At 51.9% G+C, this 18,012-nt stretch overlaps 7 protein-coding genes and 1 non-coding gene across 8 annotated transcripts; 2 read left to right on the plus strand and 6 right to left on the minus strand.

Annotated features, from left to right (window-relative positions):
* Positions 1-15: 15 nt before the first annotated feature.
* AKAW2_t80035A lies at positions 16-88 on the minus strand. Its single transcript has one exon. It is a non-coding gene; the product is annotated as a tRNA-Lys (tRNA).
* A 1,160-nt stretch (positions 89-1,248) lies between these two features.
* AKAW2_81265A (uncharacterized protein) lies at positions 1,249-2,094 on the minus strand (the record flags this gene model as incomplete). Its single annotated transcript, XM_041682377.1, has 1 exon — positions 1,249-2,094. One exon carries the CDS (start codon positions 2,092-2,094, stop codon positions 1,249-1,251), a length of 846 nt encoding a protein of 281 aa, XP_041549226.1.
* A 94-nt stretch (positions 2,095-2,188) lies between these two features.
* AKAW2_81266A (uncharacterized protein) lies at positions 2,189-2,914 on the minus strand (the record flags this gene model as incomplete). The annotated part of the gene is made up of 1 exon (XM_041682379.1): positions 2,189-2,914. The coding sequence occupies one exon, from the start codon at positions 2,912-2,914 to the stop codon at positions 2,189-2,191; it is 726 nt and encodes a 241-aa protein (XP_041549227.1).
* Positions 2,915-3,888: 974 nt separating this feature from the next.
* Positions 3,889-5,200, minus strand: AKAW2_81267A (uncharacterized protein; the record flags this gene model as incomplete). The annotated part of the gene is made up of 2 exons (XM_041682380.1): positions 3,889-4,405; positions 4,458-5,200. The coding sequence occupies 2 exons, from the start codon at positions 5,198-5,200 to the stop codon at positions 3,889-3,891; spliced, it is 1,260 nt and encodes a 419-aa protein (XP_041549228.1).
* A 358-nt stretch (positions 5,201-5,558) lies between these two features.
* AKAW2_81268A (Zn(II)2Cys6 transcription factor domain-containing protein) lies at positions 5,559-7,214 on the minus strand (the record flags this gene model as incomplete). Its single annotated transcript, XM_041682381.1, has 1 exon — positions 5,559-7,214. The coding sequence occupies one exon, from the start codon at positions 7,212-7,214 to the stop codon at positions 5,559-5,561; it is 1,656 nt and encodes a 551-aa protein (XP_041549229.1).
* A 616-nt stretch (positions 7,215-7,830) lies between these two features.
* On the plus strand, positions 7,831-9,147 carry AKAW2_81269S (uncharacterized protein; the record flags this gene model as incomplete). The annotated part of the gene is made up of 3 exons (XM_041682382.1): positions 7,831-8,391; positions 8,453-8,927; positions 9,095-9,147. 3 exons carry the CDS (start codon positions 7,831-7,833, stop codon positions 9,145-9,147), a joined length of 1,089 nt encoding a protein of 362 aa, XP_041549230.1.
* Positions 9,148-9,324: 177 nt separating this feature from the next.
* AKAW2_81270A (glycoside hydrolase 5 family protein) lies at positions 9,325-10,599 on the minus strand (the record flags this gene model as incomplete). The annotated part of the gene is made up of 3 exons (XM_041682383.1): positions 9,325-9,623; positions 9,686-9,814; positions 9,867-10,599. 3 exons carry the CDS (start codon positions 10,597-10,599, stop codon positions 9,325-9,327), a joined length of 1,161 nt encoding a protein of 386 aa, XP_041549231.1.
* A 4,569-nt stretch (positions 10,600-15,168) lies between these two features.
* Positions 15,169-16,851, plus strand: AKAW2_81271S (sugar porter family MFS transporter; the record flags this gene model as incomplete). Its single annotated transcript, XM_041682384.1, has 2 exons — positions 15,169-16,143; positions 16,198-16,851. 2 exons carry the CDS (start codon positions 15,169-15,171, stop codon positions 16,849-16,851), a joined length of 1,629 nt encoding a protein of 542 aa, XP_041549232.1.
* Positions 16,852-18,012: the final 1,161 nt, after the last annotated feature.

Below are 18,012 nucleotides of genomic sequence, written 5' to 3' on the forward strand. Positions count from 1 at the left end.
GAAAAACAAAAAGAAAGCCCAACGCGGGGCTCGAACCCGCAGCCTTGAGATTAAGAGTCTCACGCTCTACCGATTGAGCTAGCCGGGCTAGTTCGATGAAAGTAGATGCACAAAGCTGATTTATGAACATTCGCAACAGTTGGAACATGTTTTTCTACTTCATTGGGCTGGGAGAGTCATGATAGTGGGCATGTGTATAGAAAATGGAACATGGACGGGTAAAGAATAGTTGCAGGTATGTAAATTGAATACCGCCAATTCGGATTCGAACTCATTCATAACCTAAACTAATCTACGTGATTGTCACTGTTGAATTATCTCAAGGGCTAGTTTCACAGACTGTTCACAGTAGCCAGCAATATTGACTTTGGTGGTGGATGTCGGGCCGGGCCTAGATTGCAATACACTTGCTGGTTTTTCATTGTGTCATGCAATGACTGACGCTGAGAATCATGAACCTGTTGTTCTAGACATCCCTAACACATTCCATCCAAAGAGTAATGATTAATTACTGAGCGTGTAAACAGAAACGATCGTGAGTGATGATACTTTCGTGGCTTCATGTTCTGACATACCCATGACCCCGACTCCCAACTCTATTTCCCTTCGGCCGAAACACAACACAAACAATCACGATATACATCAAAGTCTAGATGCAATTCCATTGTCAAGCAGGTCCGTATGTACCGACAATTGATCGGATTTTCTAACTTGTTTTGTTTCTCGAAGGCTAGTCTATTCAGTTGACCGATCTACCCTGTTAGCTAGTAAACCAAGGTCAAAGACTTTTCCAGTAGTACTACAAGAGCCTTCATCGCCGGAATATATATACCCTACTATTTTATTGGTCCTTCTACTTTACATACTTCATAATGCATCTTCACATCCAATCAGTCCCTGTGCGACACGCACTTGCATCAGGCAGGTGTGCCAGTTCACCTTTCAGCCCGACATGTGTGCCCTATCTATTGTATATAGTTATCCCCAACGCTCTCATACAGCAGGTCTGGCATGATATAGCCGACACTATGGTTATTTCTAACACATAACAACACCGGTCTGCGACGCGATCGACACAATGGTTGTCGGCTGATTATGCATATATATATTTACACCACCCATGATACTGGTACCACGAATGAAAGACGATCTCTCGAAACAAGTTTGAACGAATAAGAACTCAACATGACAGGTGATATTTAGCTAAATAACTATGAACCCAGCAACAGCACCCATGAAGTATCCGATCTACTCCACCAAAACCGCCAACTTCTTCCACCACGTATCCCTCACCCTCTCGGGCTTCTCCGCCTCCATGATCTCCCTCAACCCGGTATGTAAATCGACCTCTTCACTCCTCCACGCCCACGGATCACTCCAGTAGACGATGCGATGAACAGCATACAGGACCACGAACGCGGGGATACCGATATACGCGGTGAAGAAGTTACTCGCGGACCACTCGGACGGAAAGAAGCAGGTGAATCCATTGATCAAAGCGAGGAAGGTCGAGCCCGCCAGACCAACGTACATTCCCCATGGCTGCATGCGCGATGAATAGGGTTTCTCGACGCCCTGCACTTTAACGGCTTTGTTGAAGCGGAAGTACACGACACTGCAGCAGAACCAGGAGATGAAGCCGGAGGTGTTGGTGAAGTTGATGAGCCAGTTGAAGACGGTGTAACTGCCGCTGCCGACGGCCATGTAGGCGAGGAGGGAGAAGAGGGAGGAGATGGCGACGGCGAAGTACGGTACGCCCCAGCGGTTGCAGGATTTGAAGATGCTGGGGGCGTTGCCGGAGACGGCGAGGGAGTACAGTGAGCGCGACGACATGTACAGGAAGGAGTTGCCGGCAGACCAGGCGGAGGTGAGGATCGCGGCGTTGACGATGCTGGGGAGGACGGGGATGCCGGCGTTGGAGATCGCCACGACGAAGGGGGAGGAGGAGGCGTCGGTGCCGGAGCCGGCGGTTAGTTGTTTGGCGTTGGAGGAGCAGATGACTCCGATGGCGAGGGCGGCCAGGACGTAGAAGATGACGAGACGGTAGATGTACCGACGGGCGGCTTTGGGGACGTTGCGACGTGGGGATTCCATTTCGCCGCCACTGATGACGACTAATTCTGGCGCGAAGATGAATGCGATGGCCGATTTGACGATGCACTGCAGAAGGCCGACGAAGCGACCGGCATCACCGGAGACAAGGTAGGTGTTCATGACCTCCGGGGTCTTTCCAGTAGTGGAAGCCGAGACGTTGGCGGTTGGGACCTCCACCCCAGAAGAGAATGAAGGACAAGAGCAGCAACCCGACCAGAGTGATGATCTTGATCCCGGAGAACCAGAACTCGGTTTCCCCATATACGCCCACCGGCATACAGTTGAGAAGGACGATAACAACCAGCATGATGGTGATCCACACGGCCAGATTGACGTTCGGGTGCCAGTAATCGATAACCATGGAGGCTGCGACAATCTCATACGGCACCAATATTCCCAGCGAATACCAATACAAGTATCCCATTGCAAACCCCATACTGCGCGAGACGTAGCGAAAGCCATGATAGCTCATTGTTCCACCGTGAACGGGCATGTAGGCGCCGATTTCCGCGATTCCGGTGACGAGGGCGAAGACGAGGATCGAAATGAAGATATAACCGAGCAAGAGGGAAAGAGGACCACCGATATGTAGAGCCTGACCGGATCCCACGAAGAGACCGGTGCCGATTGTGCCTCCCAGGGCCATCAGCTGGACATGGCGGTTTTTGAGGCCACGCTGAGTGACCTTGTATCGTTCATCGAGAAGGTCGCGCGCGATCATCTCATGCAAAGCACCCGATTTCAGATCACCGGCTGCGATGCCAGACTCAGGGTCCGGATGTGATGTGGATGCCATTTCTGGTTTCTCTGATGGGGCCATGGTGTACGAGACACTGCGAAGGAGAAGGGAGACGAGGTGAGGATGAAGGGGTGGGCATCTCAAGGTGACGGAAGAGCAACGCCGTGCGACGTGCCCTGGTTATAAGTAACGGGAAAGCATAACGCTGTCCTCGTACCACTCGTGCCCTTGGCATGACATCGCTTACAGTAGGACAATCCCCGCAACCGGGACGGTCAGAGGCATGAACCAGTGAAATACATTGAATTCATGACGGTCGGGGGCATCCAGATGAATAGGGAATAGACGGGACAAGATAAGAAGATGCGGGGGAAATTAGGTTGCTGGGCGTGATTGGTGCTCGCGTGATAGTGCATCGGGCTCAAGACACGCTTATCAGCCACTCTTTCACCTCGCTTCCTTTGCCAATGCGCTCCTCAAGCCGGCCACCGGAAGGGATTATGCAGGATTCCTGGTGAGGTGCAGCCTTGTGGCAGCTCTTCCCCTGACTGGTTGCTGTGGCGTCCCGTGCCTCGGTTCTGTCTAGCGTGTCTCGTCCTGCCCTATCCCAGTCCAGCTGGCTATCGCTTCCTCTCGTATCGCCGAAATCCTAGCCTCGCCCAGGGTCTTGATACCCCTGAACCCTCTTTTTAAGCTCTCCCAACGCCTTCTACCGGTCCGGCCACCGGTCCGGCTGCTTGGTGGTGGTCGAGAATCTGTCATTTTATTCGGGGAGCTACCCGGTATTGTACATATGCGCCATGCAGGTGTTGAGCCGGGTCAGGCTCGCTTAGTTTGGTATGTGTTTCATATGATAAGAAGTATACTGAGCCAATCTTTGCCAGTCTTCTGGCCTATGCCTGCTCACATGCCGGCCATTGACTAGTAATAGACAAGTCACTGATAATAACACCTCTACACCGAAGACGGGTGCAACAGAAATGCTAGCCTAGCCATGGCTTATTGGCCAAGCACGGTATCTCCCAGATAGCACTCAACCGGCTATCGCCCGGCAGCTAGGAATAATTATCACCACCCCATCCCAGGAATCGATCCCACTGCATCACGACCACGCCACGCTCTCGTCTCTCTCTCCCCAATGAATCCAGCAGCTGCATCTCTGGTGCCGTCAAGATCCTCCCCTCCTGATTCCGCTCCAGCGCGGCCTGCGTCACCGCCGGAGCTAATTCATCCGCTATGGCAGCCTCATCGCGATGGCGCGCATACCGCGTTCCGCCATCCTCGACCCGCGAGAAATACCACACTGATCGGACGATATCGTAGCGACGCTCGAGCAAAAATATAATCGGCCACGCGAGGATCCACACCTGTAGGATGATACAGAGATAGTACACCCAGGCATTGCTGCGTAGCTTGTTCACCCAGTGGGGGTTGTATACTATTAAATCACGATTCGCCATGTCAACTGTGATGCTAATGTCGCCTCTGTAGTGCAGACTGCGCAGATGGGATGTCAACGAGGAAATGAGAACAGAGCCATCGAAGCCGACGATGCTGCGGGAGAATTTAAACCTGCACAAGTCAGCATGCCGTAAGTAAATGGTTACTATCTGGGAAAGCGCACGATTTGACAGAAGACGGATCATCGCAGTATCGCTCACACCAGCCCATCAAGCTAGGACCTCCCTCATCCTGTCGCACCAACCCGGTCGCCTCGTGATCAAGTCCCTCCTCCAGTTGCACGAATCGTGAGCGCAGTCGCTCTCCCACTCGCTGTCGGATTCGCTGTCCCAGTGGCCCTTTCCTTCGGCCCGACCACGTCTCTGACTTGAATCGTCCCCCACGGTAGGTCTTTCGTGTATCGTTATCCCGCACGACACTCAGCACATGCCATCCATCCTGGGTGGGATCAAGGTCCAGTCCCAAGTCATCGTCGTCGCCATACTGCTGGGTTCCATGCTCGTGGCGTATTATGTATCCGTATAGATCAACCTTGAAGGAAAAGTCCACGATCGTCTCCTTGCGATCCTCCTTGCGATGGTGGTCGTGGCGGGTCTCGGTGTGGGAACCGCGCACGGTCAGGTACGGTCGCGGCGGGAACTCGGCTTGCTGGGTGATGAGGGCGTGCAGGGACGAGGCATCTTCGCTGAGAGATGGGGCGAGGGAGACTGTGGAAGAGTCGCGGTTGCCCGAGTGGACGCTGTGGTAGGGTTGATTCTCAGGAATGGGGGCATCAGGGAGATGAGGAAAGGAGAAGGTGGTTGGAGGTGGTGGTGGAGGTGGTGCTGGCCGGGAGGCGGCGGGGAGATTGGGATCACTAGCCACCGTCTCTTCGTAGGATGGGGGGAGATCTTTCGGTCGGCCCATGTTGGGGGAGTAATGCCAGTGAGTTTGGTATTATGTGCTGCTATGAGTTTGCCAAAGATTGAAGACAGATGAATCAATCCAGCGATATTACTGTGCAGCCTAAAGATCTGCTGTTGTGAAGAGTCAGAGAGTAAGACGAGGCTGTGTTGCAGGGCTGATTCGGGCTTGGCGGCGAGGCTGTCCATTGCCGCCTCAGGTTGCTGCCTACTTTTAGGGGATATGCTACAATTGCAGAATATTGCAAAATATTGACATAGGTATCATGAACGTAGTATTGATATACTCATAAACCATAACTCAGTTCCTCACGCAAAGATGCACTGCAAATAACACTGAAAGCACAATTTATGAAGGGCCATCATATAAACGCGCCCTTTCTGACCCGCCTCGCCAAATTATCTATCTTCCCATCTAAATCTGCATGTACAGACCTATCCAAAGGATGAAATCTCCCATCACCAGCCTCCTCCAACGGAATACGGAGTAGCTGCGTGACCCGCAAGAACTGCTGGCGGATCCACTGAAGCTGTCCAGGTCGGAGAAAAGACACCATTCCCTGACCGTAGTCCTCTATGAAGAATGCCACCACACGACTCAGCATACTCATAATATGCCACGGCCCTTGGGCAATAATATGGCTTCTGTGCTCGTCTTCCGACTTTTGCGCGGACTTTTGGTGGTTGGCGTTTCCTAGTAAGCGATAGCTAGGAAGCCGAATTGCTGGGTCGGTCAAGTCGGGAATACTCAGCCATCCGCCCTGGTTTCCAAGATAAAACGGTACGCTGTAGCAGACCGAGTCGATCAGTTCTTGGAGAGTGTACTTATATCTGGCGAAGTCTTCAACTCCAGTTGAGGTCCCAGCATCTGGATGCGTAAATCGCCCTGGTGGGTTCGTACTAAGCGAGCTGAGAATGATCTTGACGAGCATGAGGCGTTGAGCGCGCCATTCGTTCCATAGTGTTCCAATCTGGCATGAAATATAAACGTCGCAAGTGGAATTGTAGGTTGGTATCGATGGGTCAAGGGCACTTCCATCCGTGAGTCTCACGGGCTGCAAATGTTGCGGGACCTTTTGGGCCCAAGCCAGAAGTTGTTCGTCAATGCGTTTTGCCTCGGCTATCCAATTTCTGGGAAGGTCTGTTGAAGACATAGGGCCTTTGTGTGCTGTACGCTGCCAATAACTTGCATGTAATTCGGCAACAAACGCGCCAATTGCATCCAGGGCGGGCCCAAAATTACCTGGAGCAATCTTCGGCTCTATGCATCCAATACGCGAATGGGCCGTGCTCTGCAGCAGCCGTTTCTGCCGTACCGCCGAGGAGATTTCAATATGCAGGATATATCGCCGAATGTGTGCGATGAGTGACCCGTCGGGGCAATTCTGATCGGTGAATGGGAGCAGGGAGAGGGCTGCGTTGTGGTGTACGCTTGTGGCTGATTTACTCCCGTATATGACAGCGAAATTTTCATAGAACTGCAGTGCCAACACTGCCAGAATAGTTGCTGGATTGGTCCACTCATTGCGATCCTCGATTGTCTTTCGAAGACACTGGATGGCCTGGGCATACGTCTCCCGTGATGCTCGGGAGCTACACTCGTGTCGCCAACGCGACATTATCTCTGAAGCCACGGCAGTCACGGCGAGTGAGAGCGCCGAGTTCTGCTTCTCAGAAGCATATACTGGGACTAACATCTCGAAAAATCCACGGGAAGATTTCATGTCGCGACCCATCATGGCGTAATGCCGAATGAAGAATGGTACAGAAGGGTCGGGGTCGGTTAGCGATCGCAAGCAAGGAACCAGTTGCTGATTCTGGGCCGCCTGCCTCGAAGCAAGGTCATTGCACACTTTGGAGGTTTGATCTTTGAACCTTATCTTGACAGGCTTCGCTTTGTAGCCCCCGCAGCGAAGGTTGAGACGTTGACACGTGTGACATTCTGGCTTCGCCTCGTCACATTTGACTCGTCGTGATTTGCATGTAACGCATCCTCCAGAGGGTCCGTGATTGACCATTGTGAGAGTGGGGTGGCCCAAAGAAGAGATGGTATTGCGACAGAAGGAACAACTCTAATTGTTCATGAGTAAATAGATTAAATAGGGGTTCAACATGACAAGGCTGAACTTCGGCCCCCACTCAGTGCCTGAGCACAACGCGGAATCAGGCTAGCTGTGCGGAGGCTGCAACTGCGGCTGAGATTCCGTCCTACGGGATGGGGTCTTGGCCATGTCTGTCGCAAAAAAGATACCAAGTTGGGTATAGTGTGGCACTGCTATAACTTTAAACATGCCTGAGTCTGGGGTTTCAGCTGTCCAGATAAGCAAATCTACAGGGTTCGATCTGCCAAAATTATAAATAGCTGAGCCTCTTGTTTATCTCACGATATTGATCAAGGTCATCCCATCAGAAAACCCTAACCCATCTGGGTAATGTTGATGTCTTCTGAAACGATGCATCGCCCGCAGGAACAAGAGCCCGGGGCTGTAAATAGTGTGCTCGAGCACGAAAGATGTATAAAGTCACCTTCTCAGGAACCATCAACATGATGCTTCGAACGCATCACATTGCAGAATTCAACCCTCGCAACCTCGACATATCCTATCCCTCGACCACACCCATCAACCCATCAAAATGGTCAAACCCACCCGCCCACCAGCCAACAACTTCGTAGCCACCGCCCGCAAGATCTACAACCCGATCGGCTTCGCCAAAGGCTACAACTTCATCCTATGGATGATATCCGCCGGCGCACTACTCGGCTTCTCCCTCGCCCGACTCATGTACCTCAACTTCGACGGCATCTTCTGCCCAGCAGACCAAAACAAAGCCGATGCCCTCCCCGGCGAATGCTTCTACTACCAAGATACCCGCGGCCGCGTCGGCATCCTCCTCCACCTCGGCGCCATCCTCCCAGCCTGTCTCCTCGCCTTCCTCCAATTCGTCCCTGTCATCCGCCACAAAGTCATCCTCTTCCACCGCATCAACGGCTACCTGGTCATCATCGGCTCTTTCACCGGCATGGCCGGCGTGCTAATGATAGCAGAGCACAGCTTCGGCGGTGGTGTGAGCATCCAAATCGCCCTCGGCGTGGCACTCATCATCTTCCTTAGCTGCATCTGCATCGCTTATTATAATATCAAGAGACTGCAGATCGAGCAGCACCGCGCGTGGATGATCCGCGCTTGGGTCTGCGTGAGTTACCCCATACCCCGCCAACCTTTCTCCCTGAATATTCCGTACTGATACCCAACAGGGCGGCTTCATCATCACCATGCGCATCATCGGCATAACCACCAACAAAGTCCTCGTGGCCCTCGCCCCCAACCAATACTTCGTCTCCTACTCCTGCTCTGAGATCTCCTTCATGCTGAACGGGAACCAATCCGTCGTGCAATCCCTCCATCCGTCCTGCACGGGGACTAATCCGAACCACCACGTTCTCGTCAATGCTTTCAGCTCCAATGGAACCGGAAATGTGGACCAGGCTGCCGCAGGCCTCGACATCAGTTTTAGTGCTGCGGCGTGGCTCGCGGTCGCTATTCATGTCTTTGCGGCTGAGCTGTATCTCCATCTCACTCCGGCTGAGTCGGCGAGGTTGAGGAGGGTGTCGTACCAGAGACAGTTGGAGGCCGGGATGAGGAGGCCTGGGAATATGGGGTTAACGGCGGAGAAGGTTGGTGATGCGGAGCCGTTTTTGATGGTTAAGGGGGAGGAGAGGGGTGAGGGGGGTGAGAATGAGCATGAAGTGAGGTGGAGCTTACGAGGGTTGGGGGGAGGTATGAGAGGGAATAGATGGGTATTGGGGGGTGGTGGCGCTGGGTTACGATTGAAATGGATAACATGGTTGTTTTTGCCCTTTCTTTGTTTTTTAATTCTCAATTTGTTCGATGTATAGATTGTATGTTTTATCAATACCAGAAACAAAACACGCCCAATTTTATTGGCTGATATGTACTGGGTTAATTAAAGCGATGATTTGCCTATCGGATTATAGCCTATCCGAGACTAAGCGAACAAGTACAATCCACATCCAGCTACATCTGTACAGGCGCAATCATGTATACAACGAGCTTCAACTCATCAACATACACAGCCTTCTCCCCTCGCAAATCACATAACATCCTCTCACGCACTACCAATAGCAGCCACATGATCCGTGACCAAACACTCGTAATCGCTCGTCCCATAGTAGATGGTATTTCCATCATCCGGCGACTTGCCCGTGCTCAAATCATCACCATACTGCCAGAAGAGATCTGCGCTGACGCCCGTCGTGTTGAGGGCTGTCTTCTGCCACGGACTCTCCACGCTGCAGTGGTTCGAGGTGACGCCGTATTCTTCCAGAAGGCAGGGCTTGCCGGCCGCTTTGCACGCCGCGCCGTGCGCGCTGATCCATCCGTTACCCCAGTCGTCGGAAGTGCCCCCTTGATCTTTGTTAGTTTGGATGTTGATGGGAATGAGAGAACAGAAGGGGGGAGGTGCGTACAGCTATCAGGGTACAAGTGGAGAGTACCAAAGTCAATAGTATCGATACCGAGGTTCTTGGTGAAGTTCAGGCCCTCGGCGAATTGGTAGGGGTAGCTGCCGTCTGAGTCGGTGTTGAGACCGAAGCCCTCTACTTTTCATTAGTACCCACTTCTTAGTCTCGAAGGTTTGGGGGCACTCACCATCACCAATACAAACCATATGATCCGCATCCAACCCCTTAATAAACTTACTCGTCTTCTCAATCCAATCATACAACACAGACGTATCGCAACTGGGACATCTCGGCTCATTCGCCAACTCCCACGCAAACACCGCGGAGGAGTTACTATACCGCTCCACGACCGTCTTAATATACGTCTGATACGCAGATTGCATTGTATCACTCGTATAGAAATCCGTCTCGTCGGATCCGCCATACGCGCTGACGTACGCGGACATACCGCCGTAGTCGGTCCAGTAGTTGACGAAGTTGATGATGAGTTTGATGTCGTGCTGTTCGGCAGACGAGACGACGTAGTCGAGACGCTGGAGACCGTCGGCGCCAGTGTTGATTGTTGATTTGCCGTCCTGGTGCAGTTGGTACCAGACTGTGCCGGAGGAGGGCTGCGTGGTGACGTCGTTGAAGCCCCATACGCGGAGGATCTTGAGGCCGGATGACTTTAGGTGGCTCATCACCAGGTCGACGTCCGAGTCGTCGGTTAGAAAGCCAATCCAGTAGCTGTTCGTTCCAGCGAAGTAGCCGGTTTCGCCATCGATGGTGAATTGGAGGCCCGAGGTGCTGGCGAAGGAGGTGGAGGCGCTGCTGCTGCTGCTACTGCTGCTACTTGGCGCAGGAGAGGCTTTGGGCAGGGCCGTAGAGAGGTTGGCCAGCGCCAGGCTGGCTAGGGTGAGAAGGGAGCTGGAGAACTTCATTGTGGTCGTTTGCTTGGCTGGTTATGATACTGAAGTTGTGTGGGTTAAGCTGCCTTTATAGCAACTTTGCCCGCTGCCAGTCGGTTTCTGCTACACGGACGACCCTCCGTTCTGAAATAAGCAGTGACCTGTAGGACGACTGGGAAGGGGTTCTGTCTCCAGTCTTGGACCTCCAGATACCGAGTTGAGAACGGAGCGGTGACGATCATCGTGGCATGTAATCAATCTGCAGATGAAGGTGTTTTGTCCGTGCTCGATTCGGTATGGCGAGACCCTCTGCCGTGTTTCAGGTGATCTGAGTGGTTTAGTTCTGCATCAGGGATTGCTGGTGGGGATGATGTGTTACATCTCTGTTAAGATGGTTTGATGAAGAGTCTGTTATTTTCTTTTATATTTGTTGCTGGGTTGGTTTCGGAGGTGATGGGTGGTGGATGGATGGTCTGATGGGTGCGGGTGAGGTGCGACCGGAGATGAGAGGCGGTTGTCTATGGGTTATTGATGTCAGTGAGAAGACAAAAGATGGGCGGGACTAGGATAGATATGGGTTTTGAACAAATATATGGTGATATGACAACAAAGGAATAGTTTCTGCGATAAATGGCTTATTTCTCTCACCGGTCGGCGTGGGGCACACTGGATAACCACGTGTGTGGCAGCGGGAAGATCGGCGGGATTCCAGTGCGTGTGACCCCAAGAACCACTGGAAACCATTCACAAACAAGGGAAAAGGAAAACAAACTATGATTGACATTATGGCCATTGAAAATCACCTGTCATTGTCGTTAATACTTTCTGCCGAGTCGGAGGACTTGTGTAGTGGGTTCAATGATGTGTATAAGCTTTTGTCAGCCCTCTTCTGTGAGTCCGTCCTAGTCATCTATATATAATCTACCTGGGCTGGTAGGGTTCCTATGTTTGCTAGTTCACCGTTCATCTAGTACTGTTGCGACTAGATATTATTCCACTCAAAACAACAGTGATCATGACTGTAATACATTGTTTACGTCCATATAAAGGACCGTTGTCTCAGTATAGCCAGTGTATATGATGATAGAAGTGTCAGGCAATGATCAGAGTGATGTCTGGGACACTATTACTAATTGATGATTATTTTCATTGATTTTTCATTCGCTATCGAACTGCGGAAGATTATGAAATAGCACCAACCAAGACGTAACTTGAACAGTAAAGTTGCACAACTGCTTGGCTGGAATATACTGGCATAAGGACTAGCTACGAACCATATGACATTGACATCGAGGGCATACTGGTCAATCACTGTAGAGAGAGTAACCTAGTTAGTGTTATCCGAAGATTTGCCGGAAACCACCAAAGCGAAATAAACCAGCAAGTTCTACCCCTTCCCCAGCCGGAGTAGCCCTTTGCAAGAGCCTACGACCATACAACCAACCCAGACTGAGTCAATTAGTGCCGACACCATAAATCCGACGGAGAATTCAACCTCATCGCGTGGCTCGGAGTTCACCCCACCCCCTCATCACCTCATTGTACTAGACTAGCAGTCGTCCGACTGCAATGCATGAAGCCGGACAACAGAGGGTAAAGTATGATCCGGAGCGCAGGGCTGAACAACCAAGCACAGTCCCTGAAAAGGAGACAAAGACAGAGTTTTCTATCCAGGGTATCAATGATTGGCCCTTGTTGAGCTGTGTTGGTCGGGCCGATACTAGAGAATACAAGCTAGCGAGGCGGCGTTAAGCATAACTGACTGGGTTAATATCGGCGTAAATTGCGGTGCAGCAGGTGACGAGCCGATGCTCGGGAGACATTCCTCCAGAGTTCGGACGTGGATGGGACAGTCGGAAAAATGTTTCTGAGGAGAGGAATTGTGGGAGGCGGCATGTGGGGAGAAACAGATGTACCGAGCGGGGTGCGGGTTAGGTGTCTGTGGATTGCCGTAGTCTGGTATGGGGTAGGTTTAGTCATCCCTTGTTGCGTCAACAGATGACTACATTGAGATATTTATCTATAGATTATAGGATATAAGATGATGTTGATAGATAGAGTTCGGATGTAGATCTGTCTCTGTCAGGGGTAAGCTTATAATTAGCAATTCCCAACGCTCTTGTGGTTGACAGGGTGGTTTCTGCATTGTCCATGTGTTTGATGACATCCCCAGCCTGGAGTAAGGAGCGGCACCCCACGGAGAGGCAGATGCAGGGACAACACCCCAGATACCCTGTTTCCCTCCCACAAGTTGCAACATCATGCTGTCTGCATATGGCACCATCACCGGTCATGTCTTCTGTAGTCGGCTGACCAGATCTCGGTCGAGTTCACACTTGAAGCTTGTTACTTGGAATCTTCGACCAGGATCTGGACTCACGTCGCTACCGGGTTCCGCGCTACTACGGAAGTGGCGCTTGAGGGCTGCCGGGAACCAACTTGCAAACCGGGATGACATTGTGGCTGCTGTTCCAGAAAGGCGGAGGAAAGCTGGGCCGGGCCTCTTCAGTCTCCGAAGAAACCAAAGCAGGCAGGTTCCACGGGGATTCTGTTAGTCAGTTAGTCAGCCGGGGTGCCGCCGGAAATTACACTCCCCCATATGACATACGTCATCTTGCATTAGCCGACCACGTGTAGTAACCAACCCTAGCCCTCTGGATGACATCTTTTCCGGGCTGCAAGTCTATTAGTCATGTCCCCCGGTCGCATGGGGGAATCTGGAGTGGTCAGGGCAGGGGACCATCCCACGCGAAATGAAGGGGACGGAGGGGGAAGAAAAAAACAACGCATATTATTGCTGATCACTCCTGCGTAGTGTATTTTGATTTGCATAGTAAGATTATCGGTCAATATCCTAGTGGTAAATTGAGCACATCAAATCAGCCTGCGTCGTCATGCCAAGGTGCAAGACTGCAGTTCGCTGACGATGATGTTGCAGCCAAGGCAGCCACAAAGCTTCATTGGATCCGGTGGATGGTTCCAGAGCCAACCAGTGGTGTCGCCGAGTGCCACTGAAATCCTTGTGTGTGTGCAGTCGGCTCGGTCGGGATTCTGTACCAGCTGCGCGCGTACAGGTTTTCGTTTGTTGGCTGAGTAGTCCCTCGTCATGCCGTGAATCGGGGCCGATTCTCTCGGTCGGCCGTGGTCAGTCCCAGACGTTTAGGGTTGGAATTTTCCGCGTGGGCGCAGCACATTTTCGGGCAGGTGACCGACAGAAATCGGGATCGCTTAGGATTGGAATCGGTACAGAGTGGTTTTGGAATTGCAATGGCCATCTACAAGTTTCCCCAGAATATGCAGAAATGTATCTGAGCGTAGTTCGATCATGATAATGAACTGACGTCTACTAACCTCCGCATTTTCCCCTCTTTTCCCCCCTGCAAGGATAAGAAAATCCGGGATATCGACTCACCGGTCAACGAATATGGGAATCTCCAGGTTGGCATCTCCGGCCCTCCAGGAAATCCCTGCGTTGGGCTCTCTCTCCCACACTCTCTCCAGTCCACATTTCCTCCACCTCCAGTCCGTCTGCTTCCGAGCCAACAAGCGGCGATTTGCCCTGCCGAACTCTGGAGGCCTGCCCGATACGGTTTAGGGCACCGGTCTAGTCCCGAAACAGTGGGTCGCCTCTTTCCCATTAGCCTCGTGACTGGAGAAGGTAAGCGGCTTCTCCACGTTGGGCAAGAATCCCTTTCAATTAGTAGTATTGCTCGCCTCCCCTTCCTCTTTCAACTTCTTGCCCTCCTTCAGCTCGCTTCTCTGCAAAACCTGGCTGAGACAGTTGTAAGCAATGACACGGTATCCCGTCTCATCATCCCGACAAATGTACAATATACGGTGTATAGTCATCTTAATCTATAGGTTACCTATGAATCTATCATCTATCAAAACAGGCTTCTAAACGACGCCATATCATTCTGCCTTCTTCCACTCCCCGTTCCATGGCTATTCTCTTACATGCGCCTCCTATCCGTTCCCCATCCTGACCCAATAATGTTGATCCGTTTTCATCTCCTCCGGCTAAAGTTCTGTCGCCAGACGCCAGTGCCGATGCGCTGAGCCAACGAGCGTCCGCCACCCGACCCTCCTTGCCCCGAAAGGGCCGTGGAACCCGAAGTTATGCCTGCTCCCCCTGGTACGGCCGGCCCTTCCCCAGCATTTCGGCTGTTCTGACTGGTCTATCGGTTTCGGCCGGCCGTCCATTCTCACTGGTTGACGGCCTCTCGCTCATGAATCGTCTTGGTCGGTCTCCCCCGGCGGCACTCGCTGCGGTGCTGCATCTGATGTCGGCTCTCCACACGTCGGCTCTGACGCCCCCCTCCCCCGTGGATCTCTTTTCCCTGGTGAAATTTTTCTCTCTGTCGTCTCATACGATGGAGGACATAAAAGGGCTTGCATCTCCCCAGATTCCGGCACTTTTCTATCTTCCATCTCAACCCCAACAATCATCACTTATCTTGACGTTTACCCTACGGTGATCTTCAACCAATCCCAACCTAGGGTCTCCTCCTATTACTTTATTTACTATTTCCTCTTCTCTTGTCTTTGACTTGGCATCCTTCCCCACTGACAAACAAACAAAACATCCTCCACGTGTCCACCATGGGTGTCGAAACCTCCTTTGACCACGGGGAGAACATCTCCCCGGCGGTCGCTCCCCAGCAGCACTCCAGCCAGGAGTCTTTCCAGAAGCCTCTTGGCGGTGTTGACACCCCTGTTCCCCGCGTGACCCTGCGGGCCTTCGTCATGGCCGTCTTCGTCTCCATGGGTGGTCTCCTCTTCGGTTATGACACTGGTCAGATCTCCGGTTTCGAGCAGGAAACCGACTATCTCCGCCGCTATGGTATGCAGAACGCTCAGGGCGAATGGTACCTGAGTGACGTCCGCTCCGGTCTCTTGACCAGTCTTCTGTCTATTGGTACCCTGGTCGGTGCTCTCGTCGCTGCCCCCATCGCCAACAAGATCGGCCGCAAGTGGTCCATCACCTTCTGGTGTGTTATCCTCATGGTCGGCTTGATCGTCCAGATCTCCGCCCCCTCCGGAAAATGGGTCCAGATGGTCATGGGTCGTTGGACCACTGGTCTGGGTGTTGGTGCTTGCTCCCTGCTCGTCCCCATGTACCAGGGTGAGAGTGCCCCCCGTCACGTCCGTGGTGCCATGGTCAGTTGCTACCAGCTGTTCGTCACCTTCGGTATCTTCCTGGCCTACCTCATCAACTTGGGTACCAACACCCTGGAGGGTACTGCCCAATGGCGTATCACTCTCGGTCTGACCTTCCTGTTCGCCATCGTCCTCGGTGGTGGTATGGCTTTCTTCCCCGAGTCTCCTCGTTTTGACTTCCGCCACGGCCGCGTCGACCAGGCCCGTGCCACCATGTCCAAGTTGTACGGTGTGCCTGAGAACCACCAGGTCATCCTCCAGGAGCTCGACGAGATCCAGAACCAGCTCGAGGCCGAAACCGGCAGCGAGAAGTGGTACGAATTCCTCACTGCGCCTCGCATGTTCTACCGTATCTGCCTGGGTATGGCCCTGCAGACCCTCCAGCAGCTGACTGGTTCCAACTACTTCTTCTACTACGTATGTATTCCTACAAACATCTTTACAATGGTTCATCGTACTAACATCTCATAGGGTACCACCATCTTCAAGGGTGCCGGTCTGTCCGACAGCTTTGTTACTCAGTGCATTCTGGGTGCCGTCAACTTCGCTTGCACCTTCGGTGGTCTGTACACCGTTGAGAATTTCGGTCGTCGCAAGTCCCTGATCTTCGGAGCCCTGTGGATGTTCGTCTGCTTCATGATCTTCGCTTCGATCGGTCACTTCATGCTCGACGTCGCCGAGCCCGAGAACACCCCCGGTGTCGGTAAGGGTATGATTGTGCTCGCCTGCTTCTTCATTGCCGGTTACGCCATGACCTGGGCTCCCATGGTCTGGACCATCACCGCCGAGCTGTATCCCTCCAAGTACCGTGCCCAGGGTATGGCTCTGGCCGTTGCTGCCAACTGGGCCTGGAACTTCCTGATCGGTTTCTTCACTCCCTTCATCACCAGCGCCATCGACTTTGCCTACGGATACGTCTTCGCCGGCTGCATGTTCGTCGGTGCCTTTGTCGTCTACTTCTTCGTCATGGAGGGTAAGGGCCGTACTCTCGAGGAGCTTGACTGGCTGTACGTCAACAAGATCAAGCCCTGGAAGAGCAGCAACTTTGAGATCCCTGCTCTGCACTCCTTCCAGTACGAGGAGGAGCGCAAGCAGTCTCGTTCTTACCACGCGGAGAACGCGTAAATATCGGGTTAGGAGTTTTGGGAGATTGTCTTATATGTTGATGGATATGGCTTGCATGATACTATTGCATGTTTGCATGTTTGCATGATTCGCATGATACCTCATTATTTTATACCATGTACTGTTAATTTTTTAGAGTTGATGCATCAACTGGATGTCAAAAATTTTATCCAACTGTTATTCACACTTTGCTCTTCTTTTCTTATATTTCTAGATCCATCAATAGATATTGCCGTTCAACTTGGTTAATCAACAACCCCTTCCCAATATCCTTCATAGCCGTCCATAGAATTCACCCCCTTCAACAGTGATGGAACGCCATTCATTATCATCAGAGTACTAACAATTCCAAATATTTCAGATAACACCATATATAATCCCAGAACCCTCCTCCCAATAGTTCCCCTCACCCTCATTTTTTTTTTTTTTTTAATTTTCAACCATGCAGCACCCATCGCTGCACCATCACGTGAACACCACATCGCCACCCTCGCCACTCCCCCGCCCAACCAATCAGCATCACCGAGCTTGTCCATGACACCGACACATCTGGAAACGTCGATCGGCACCGGCACCATGCTGACTTTGGCATTTAATGGAACCTTCCCGACCACCATGTGACCGCATCCAACCGGGCATGTTCCTATCCCTACATGGTGAAGTATATTTCGGGAAATTGCGAAATAGCAAGATCTATCGGGAGTCTCCGTCGCTTGATGGCTTCCGTCGCTTTATATCGTTAATTGCACGTGAGGTCACGAGGGAGTATATAAGAAAGACTTCAAGTACCAGGTCATGTACCTTTGTTGCTTCTCAGGCTTGGAGATAGGGGGTGGGGGACATGGTCGATACTTTTATATTCATGATGGGGTGTTTTATAATATGGTGGGATTGGATAGCTATGCCAAAATGATGTCTCCATTCTGGTCTGGTTGATCTGTCGGTTGCTGGGAGATGAGTATTCTTGAAAATACACAGGAAGATCTCCCATATTGCAAGAGCTTGTACAATGGTACATGAGATCATTTATTGCTCTGTATGGGATGGAATTACCAATCTACGTGAGACCTCCATGCCTGGTCAGAATGCAAACCATCCTTTAAATAAAGGCACTGGAAAATGAAATGATCTCTTATTCTACATGCTGCCTGCTGGAAGATC

The sequence above is a fragment of the Aspergillus luchuensis genome, chromosome 8 (genome assembly GCF_016861625.1).
Source record: "Aspergillus luchuensis IFO 4308 DNA, chromosome 8, nearly complete sequence".
In the NCBI taxonomy this organism is placed as follows: Eukaryota; Fungi; Ascomycota; class Eurotiomycetes; order Eurotiales; family Aspergillaceae; genus Aspergillus; species Aspergillus luchuensis.